Source organism: Hyperoodon ampullatus, assembly GCF_949752795.1.
Source record: "Hyperoodon ampullatus genome assembly, chromosome: 10".
Taxonomy (NCBI): Eukaryota; Metazoa; Chordata; class Mammalia; order Artiodactyla; family Ziphiidae; genus Hyperoodon; species Hyperoodon ampullatus.
Genome location: NC_136923.1, coordinates 74,457,368 through 74,466,151, shown reverse-complemented (window position 1 = coordinate 74,466,151; position 8,784 = coordinate 74,457,368). Strand labels below are relative to the sequence as shown.

The window sequence follows — 8,784 nt, the reverse complement described above, 5'->3', positions numbered from 1 at the left end:
CCAGCCACGTTCAGCTGCTTGGGTGCAGGCTGGAGAAGTCACTGCGGTGGGTTTTCCCAGATGAATATGATGGGAGAGAAGGGCCAGGGAGTTGGTATATGCAAGGAGCTGATTATAATGATAGATCATTGAATCAAAGCTGGGTAAGGAGTGAAGGGTGGATGTGATGGGGATAGGTGTTACTGAAAAGGGGGTAGGATCAATGGATGAGAGACAGGGCTGACTTATCCCTGGAGGCATAGTGCGGAAGGCCCACAATAGTTTTAGGGGCTCACAAAATATTTTAATTTTAATTTAGTTTAAAATCAGAAGAAAAAAGTGAATATAATAAAAATGAATATATAATAATGGATCCATCCTGGATTATATTCATCCTGATACCAAGGCAATCATAAAATATAACTTTTAATATTCTCTCATAGAGGAAGGGGTCCATGAAGGCGAAGTGTCTAGGGCCCACAAAAGTCATAATGTGACCCTTATGAGTGATCCCAGTGGATCCAAGTTCAATATTTGTTGAATTCATTTATAATGGCAAAAAAGTAAACATACCTAAGTATCCAGAATTGTTTGAGTCCAGGTACGACGGGCTGAAAAGATAGGAGTTGGTAATAGGAAAGTGTGATACTTAAAACTGAGATTATGGACTGTGTGAAGCAATTGGTAGTAACAAGGTTTGGGTGGGAACATCCTTCTCATTGGTGGAGAAGAAACCAAGGCGATGGGAAGCTGGTTTTATTAGTTATCTACTGCCATATTAACAACATCCCAAAACATAGTGGCTTAAAACACTCACCATTTATCTGTTTACTGACGATTTATCTGCTCATCCACCATTTATATGGTAATATGGCTGCGCTCTGCTGAACAGTTCTTCTCTTGGTCTTGCCACGGCTCTCTCATGAGGCTGCAGTCAGCTGGAAGCTTGACTGGGGCTGGGTAATAGGACCTCATATGTGGTGGATGTTGCTCAGGGCATCTCAGTTCTCCTTCATGTGGCTTCTCATCTTCCAGCAGGCCAGACTGGACTGCTTTACATGATGTTGGAAGTTTTCTAAGAGGCCAAAGGGGAAGCTGCAAGAGCTCTTGAAGCCCAGACTCTGGGGACTCACACAGTGTCATTTCTGCCACATTCTGTTAGTCAAAACAAGTCCTAGGACCAGCCCAGATGCAAGGGGTTGAGAAACAGACTCCACCTCTTGTTGCGAGGAGCAGCAAAATCACTGCAAAGTGTCATGTGGGACAAGAGGAACTGGAGTGGCCATCTTTGCAAACAAACTATCACACATGTTGGAAAAATTGTCTATGTGGTACCAAATCAAGCATCACCAAGAATTTGACAGAAGTGAGAGTGAAGAGAGTGACAAGCCAGGTGCTAAAATGTTCAAAGCATGAGGGAGTAGTAAGTGATACAATCTGATGCTATCAACTTCTAAAGCTTCAAGTATCTTTATTGTTTCATCAGTGAATGCGAGTGAATTTCATTAATGAAAAGGAACTCTTCATTTTTCACAACTTTGACTCAGTCACTCGTCAATTCAGACTCTATCTTAAGGAAGGAAACTAAAACATGGGGAAAAAATCTATATGCATGAAAATTTGTAGCACTTTTATTTATCTGGGAGCTGTAGCCCCAGTGCCTGCCCCAGTGCCTAGGGTGATGTCTGGCATGGAGTAGTAACACATAGGTGCTCAGTAAATATTTGTTGAATGAATTTATAATGGCAAAAAGTAAATACAACCTAAGTATTCAATAATGAGAGCTAGGTTAAATTTGGGTGTATCTATTTCATAGACTATCATGCAGCCATAACAAAAATTATGATTTTAAGGACTATCAATATATGATGAGGAGTGAAAAAAAAAGCAGGATATAACATTACAGGTTCTGTGTAAAAACAGCTGGATAGGAAAAGGAGTCAAACAACAGCAGTGGTTTTATGAAGCAAACAGAATCATGAGTGATTTTTAACTTTTTACTTTTTTTTTTTTTTGGCCACACCACGAGGCTTGTGGGATCTTAGTTCCCCAACCAGGGATTGAACCCGGGCCACGGCAGTGAAAGGGCCGAGTTCTAACCACTGGACCACCAGGGAATTCCCCAAATTTTTAGTTTATTCTAAAAGTTCTTTAATGTTACTGAATTTCTTTTATAGTAAGAAAAAGTTGAACACATTCATTTTGGAAAGATGAGAAATGTTGAAAAGCATCAATAAGAAAAAATAACCTATAACTCCATCATCCAGGAAAAAAAAAAATCACTGCTAACATTGAGACACATTCTGTTTTGTTTCTTGCTTTTTTTCCCCTTCACCTGATGTATTCTTAGCTTTTAAAAAATATATATCAAGAAAAATAAATAAATAAAAATAAAAAATATATATCTTTAGACTTCCAAGAGGTGACTTTTAATAGTCACATAGGCTTGATATACCATAATCTATTTGACTTACAGTAATTTTGGACATGATAGGTTCTTTGCAATTTTTCAGTGAAAAAAAATTAAAATAAATGGTCAGAGCCGTGGCATTACTCAATTCAAATTTAGAAAGTTCTTGAGGAAAGAGGTGATCAGAGTTCCAGGGAAGGTGGCTAGGAAGATAGGGTGGGTGTGGCTGTTCTGTCCAATGGAGAATGCAAGAAAAATTAGTCCAGCGGCTCCGACTTGTGGGGGGGGGGGGTGTCTGTGGGAAGCTGCACGGGCTAGGACTCCTCCTTCCCATGTTTTGAACTTAAAGATCGTGAAATCTTTTTTTTTTTTTTACATTTTTGGCCGCGTTGGGCCTTCGTCGCTGCGTGCGGGCTTTCTCTAGTTGTGGCGAGCGGGGACTACTCTTCGTTGCAGTGCGTGGGCGTCTCATTGCTGTGGCTTCTCTTGTGGAACATGGGCTCTAGGCGCGCGGGCTTCAGTAGTTGTGGCACGCGGGCTCAGTAGTTGTGGCACACGGGCTCAGTAGTTGTGGCACACGGGCTTAGTTGCTCCGCGGCAGGTGGGATCTTCCTGGACCAGGGCTTGAACCCGTGTCCCCCCGCACCGCCAGGCGGATTCTCAACCACTGAACCACCAGGGAAGTCCAAAGTTGGTGAAATCTTGATTTGAAGGACTAGAGATGGACAGTGGTGGTCCTGATCTCTGCCCTCTTGCCTTGCGCAAACAAGAAACGGTTTCCTGCCCTTGCCTCTGCCTCGAACAGATATCTCTGAGCCATTAGCCTAGAGGGATAGAGCTCCCTCACTCCCCCTACATAACTCTCTCAGTCAGCTCTGGGTTTGGGCAGTCGACGATTAGCCTGAGGTCAAGAATGGATGTTTTCTGGGGTACACAGGTGGGAACTTGGGGGGCACATTTACAAAGTCAGGGGCGTTCCCAGTTCAGGGAAGCTTCCCAGTAGTGGTCACGAAAGTAGTGGGGTAGGAAAGACAGACGTGATGGAAGGAGGGATGGAGGGGGTGGGTGAGTGGCCCAGGCTAATACTTAGGCACGGATCGATCCTGGAAGGTTGTGGTTGCAATGAGGGGGGAAAGAAGCGGACGGGGCGGAGGAGGAGGGGAGCAGACAGATTAAGCAGGTGATGTAGGATTTACAAAAGGAGGAGGCGTGGGCTGGTGACAGGAGGAGGGCCAGGAGCGGCAAGTATGCCCTGAACGTGCATGGGATATATATGAGAAGCGTGATGGGAAGCGGGCTGGTGAGAGCAGAGGTGGGGCGTGGGGTGAGCAGTGCGGGTCACGAAAGCGGAGATGTGAGATGGAGAATAACGGCTGCGCACATTTGGCCGACCCTTTACAGTCTGATCCCATTTAGACTCCCATAATTTCCTCCTCCCATCAGGGAGAGCGAGGTGCGGAGAGGTCGGGCGGCTGCGGAGGGTGGGGTCCCAGGAGAGCGCGAGGCCCAGAGGAAGGGTGAGCCCCGGGGCGGGTGTACGCGGTGCGTCGCCTGGGGTGGGCGCCGGGCGCGGGCGGGTGTGGGGCGGGCCGGCTGAGGCACGGGAGGGGAGGGGGGAGGCGGGCTCCGCCGGCACACGCCGCCCCTGGCAGGCGGCCTGAGCGCGTGCGAAGAGCCGCCGCCGCCGCCGCCGCTCGGGGTCGCCTTGAGCCCCGGATTCCCCAGCTCGCATGGCAGCCGCCTGGGCGCCCGGCCCGGAGACCCGCTAGGGGCGGCCCAGCGCCCCGGCCCAGCCCCTCAGCTGAGTCCGTCGGATCCGGCCTCGCTCTGCGCCCCGGGGCGCGCCGCCTCCCAGCCCGAGGTGAGGACAGCGAGGGCAGGGGCGCGCTGGGCTGGGGGCGCTCTGGGGTGCCCAGGCCCCGCGCCGCGGCCGACCCGAGTGCCGCGGAGGTAGGAAGGGGATGCGGGAGCAAGTCCTGCGGGGAGTCGGAGGTGGGGGGCAGAGACTGCTCGCTGCCGGGAACCAGCCACCGCGTCGCCCCCGTGCTCGAGGACGCCCCTCGGCGCTGTTCCCTGTCCCCCTCCGTCCGACTGCGTTCCCCGGTCCTTCCAGTGTCCTGACCTCGCTCTGCGCTGCCCATCCTTCACCTCCTTCCTACAGAGCCCGCTCCCGGTTCCTGTCTCCAATCCCCTCGTCTGCTCAGGCCTTCCCAGCCCCCGCCCTCCGCTGACCCCGCCGCTTTTTTCTGTCTGGACGCCCCTCTCCCCTCTCGGCTCGTTATCACTCGGAACCGGAATCTGTGCCGCTATCTCCACGTCCGGCCGCCTCCCAGCCTGTGTCGTCCCACAGGTGTCCGCACGTTCGGCGGTCCGTCTGTCCCTCCCGGGGCCGGCGCTGACCATGCCCAGCGGCTGCCGCTGCCTACATCTCGTGTGCCTGTTGTGCATCCTGGGGGCACCCGTAAAGCCTGCCCGAGGTGAGCGCTCCCCTGGGCTCAGGTCGCGGCCCTGTCCGGCTGTCCCTCGCTTGCACGTTGACCTCTGCTGGCCAGAGATGGCACTGCAGGCGCTCCGACCCGCGGGGTTGGCGACACCCAGGACATCCTTTTGGAATGGGATGAGTCTCTGTTCTGCCCTGTCCCAGAGCTGAGTCCACCCAATTACTGGGACCCTGCATCCTCTCCCTAGCCCCGCATCGCAGGCAGCTGAGCGCTGACCCCGGGCTCACCCCTCTCACATCAATCTCTTGCAGCCGATGACTGCAGCTCCCACTGTGACCTGGCCCATGGCTGCTGTGCACCTGATGGCTCCTGCAGGTACCTCTCTGAGAATGTGCTCCCAAACGCTGTGCTCCACATTTCCCGGGCCTCCACACCCACAACCAGCTCAAGCCCCAGAGCAGAATGACTCTACTGCTCTCTCCCCATCCCCTCGTGCACATGGCACACAGGGCAGAAGGCCAGCCCCTCACCCTGTGCTTACCCCTCCCCAGTTCCCCTTTGCCTTGCCTCTCCCTTGCTTCTTCTAGCTTATGGCTCCCCACTTCACTCTCCCAACCAGGTATTCTGCAACATTCCTCTTCAAGATACCAGGAGAAAGACCCAAAGCTTGAGGGAGTGTGGAGAGTGGGAGCCATAAGGAAAAGGGGAGATAAAGGAAAGACATAAAGAGAATTGGTTTAGCCTGGAAAAGAAAGGCTGTTGCAAGGGTTGCTGGGGAGAAGCACTTATGAGAGTCTTTTCTGATGAATTTGAGTAATTGACTCAGTGGGGTGGGGTTGAGCAAATTCTGCAGCAGGAGGAAAAGTGTGTCTGGTCATAAGGAAATGAGCTGACAGGGCAAGGTCCTGGAGGGGCTGAGGGTGCTTGTGACTCTCCGAAGTAGAGCAGGCCTTTGCCCTGGAATCAGGGTAGAAAGATAGTCCTGCTGACCTTTCAAGGTCACTCTTCTTAAAAAAAATGTTTCTAAGCACCTCAGACATGCCAGGAGTGGTGCTGGGGGCACTTACAGACATCATCGTAATTTCCTCCTCAACACATCCCTGCCAGGTGTATCCCCAGTTTACAGATGAAAAAACTGAGGCTCAGAAAGGTTAGACAAAGTGCAGAACCAGGACTTGAATGCTGGTGTCTGATGGTCTGATACGATATATGTGTCCCGTGACCCTGCACAGCCCTATATCAACCTGGGATTGGCCTGCTTTCCCCTGGGGGCTGTCCTATTTGTCTGTTTCCTAGAAGCTCTGATCTTGCCTCCTCCATTTCTTCACATCCTTCTACCCAGAGCCCTGACCCTGTGCTTCTCCCCATCAGGTGTGACCCAGGCTGGGAGGGACTGCACTGTGAGCGCTGTGTGAGGATGCCTGGCTGCCAGCATGGTACCTGCCACCAGCCCTGGCAGTGCATCTGTCACAGTGGCTGGGCAGGCAAGTTCTGTGACAAAGGTAGGGGAGTAGAGAGGGCAGCTGTTGTCTGGGGACCTCAAGTGTCTTGGGAGAACATCCATCCTTATTGAGCGCCTATTGTGTCTGGCTCAAACCCGAAAATATATGGTAGCTTGTAATTTTAGACTTTGTACCTATCTGTTGTCTGAACTGGTCCTAAACACAACCCTATGTGGTAGGCAAGACACCTGTGGAAAACTGTACTCATATTACAGATGAGGAAACTGAGATCTACAGACAAGATACAACTTGCCCAAAGGCACTTTGAGACAGACAAACAGGGCCAAGGCTGAGTGCCTCCCGACTCCAAATTCAGTGTTGTTGTTTTCCCCCACTACACTGTACCAGCATGGGCTGGGATTGTAGTATGAGCCACACCCACAGAACTTTGGGTGGGGCCTGGGCAGGTCTGGGTGCCAGACATGAGGGGCTAACCCCGAGCCCTCCTGGTGTCCTCTCCAGATGAGCACATCTGTACCACACAGTCCCCCTGCCGGAACGGAGGCCAGTGCGTATATGACGGGGGCGGCAAGTACCACTGTGTGTGCCCACCGGGCTTCCACGGGCGTGACTGTGAGCGCAAGGCCGGACCCTGTGAGCAGGCAGGGTGAGTGCTGGTCCCAGATTAGATGAGGATCTGGTGATGGAGGAGAGAGGACTGTTGAGAAGATGGTGGGGCAGTGTTAGGGCTGACGGTCTGAAGTCCCACACGGGGGTACTCGAAGATAAAACCCAGTCTGTCAGAGTATCTGCAGGGTTTCTCAACTTTTTGAGAAAAAAGTGAACCATTTCTCCAACAACAAAAATATACAGGGGTTGGAGGTGTAACACATCAATGTGTGACCCCCCTGGGTGGGGAGGCTGAGGGCCTAGGACTCCCCTCATCCTCCCAGGAAAGGTGGCACGCAGCCCCTAAAGTTGTTCCACGCAGCAGCCTTATGCCTCGTGGTGAATGGGGAAATGGCCTACAGGTCTAGACTCTTCCTCATTTCCACGTCAAGCCTGAGAGCCTGCGTGGATAGTAACTGTACACTTGCCTTGAGCCTTGCTTTGGGGCCAGGCCCTCTGCTACTTGCTTGACCCTGGATTATCTCATCTAACCCTTACCATTTGGGAAGCTGGGTACTGCTCTTATCCCATTTTTATTTTTTTTTAAACTTATTTTAAAATTTCTTCTAACACTTTTGTTTATTTATTTGTTGGCCGTGCTGTGCAGCTTGTGGGATCTTAGCTCCTCAACCAGGGATCGAACGCAGGCCCTTGGCAGTGAAAGCACAGAGTCCTAACCACTGGATCGCCAGGGAATTCCTCTAATCCTATTTTTAAAATGAGGCATTTGAGGCTCACAGAAAAGTGGCTCAAGGTGACATAGCTAGAAGCGGGGTGGTAGTGGTGGCAGTGATCAGGATGTCGACCTGGGCTACCCTGCAGATGGCAGTCGGTAAAATGCCCTCTCCCATTCCACTCAGCTCCCCGTGCCGGAATGGCGGGCAGTGCCAGGACGACCAGGGCTTTGCCGTCAACTTCACATGCCGCTGCTTGGCGGGCTTTGTGGGTGCCCGCTGCGAGGTGAACGTGGACGACTGTCTGATGCGGCCGTGTGCTAACGGCGCCACCTGCCTGGACGGCATCAACCGCTTCTCCTGCCTCTGCCCTGAGGGCTTTGCTGGGCGCTTCTGCACCATCAACCTGGATGACTGTGCCAGCCACCCATGCCAGAGAGGGGCCCGCTGTCGGGACCGGGTCCACGACTTTGACTGTCTCTGCCCAAGTGGCTATGGTGGCAAGACTTGTGAGCTAGTCTTACCCGTCCCAGATCCCGCCACCATAGCGGACATCCCCCCGGGGCCCACCTTGGCTGCGGTGGTACCTGCCACGGGGCCTGTTCCCCACAGCGGGGGCGCCGGTCTGCTGCGCATCTCCGTGAAGGAGGTGGTGCGGAGGCAAGAGGCCAGGCTGGGCGAGTCTAGCCTGGTGGCCGTGGTGCTGTTTGGAGCTGTCACTGCCGCTCTGGTCCTGTCCACGGTGTTGCTGACCCTGAGGGCCTGGCGCCGGGGTGTCTGCCCCCCTGGACCCTGTTGCTACCCTGCCCCACGCTATGCCCCGGCGCGCCGGGACCAGGAGTGTCAGGTTAGCATGCTGTCGGAAGGGCTCCCCGTGCCGCCTGATTTGCCCCCTGAGCCTGGGAAGACCACAGCACTGTGATGGAGATGGGGGCTTTCCTGCCCCCTGCTTCATCTCCTCTGCCGCTCAGACTGGATTGGCCCTTTCTCGCCACCCCTCAGCTGGGATACACAACACTGAGGGACCTCAGCCTCATGCCAGAAATATTATTTTTTTAATACACAGAGTGTAAGATGGAATTTTATCAAATAAAACTATGGAAGTGCATGTGGGCTCCTTTGCCAGAAAAAAATCCGCCTGGAGTCCCAGATGCAAGAGGGCCAGAGCA

General features: G+C 52.8%; 1 protein-coding gene across 1 annotated transcript; it reads left to right on the top strand.

Annotated features, from left to right (window-relative positions):
- Positions 1-4,721: 4,721 nt before the first annotated feature.
- DLK2 (delta like non-canonical Notch ligand 2) lies at positions 4,722-8,537 on the top strand (the record flags this gene model as incomplete). Its single annotated transcript, XM_079713156.1, has 5 exons — positions 4,722-4,866; positions 5,142-5,205; positions 6,202-6,332; positions 6,795-6,939; positions 7,802-8,537. The coding sequence occupies exons 1-5, from the start codon at positions 4,791-4,793 to the stop codon at positions 8,535-8,537; spliced, it is 1,152 nt and encodes a 383-aa protein (XP_079569282.1). The 5' UTR covers positions 4,722-4,790.
- Positions 8,538-8,784: the final 247 nt, after the last annotated feature.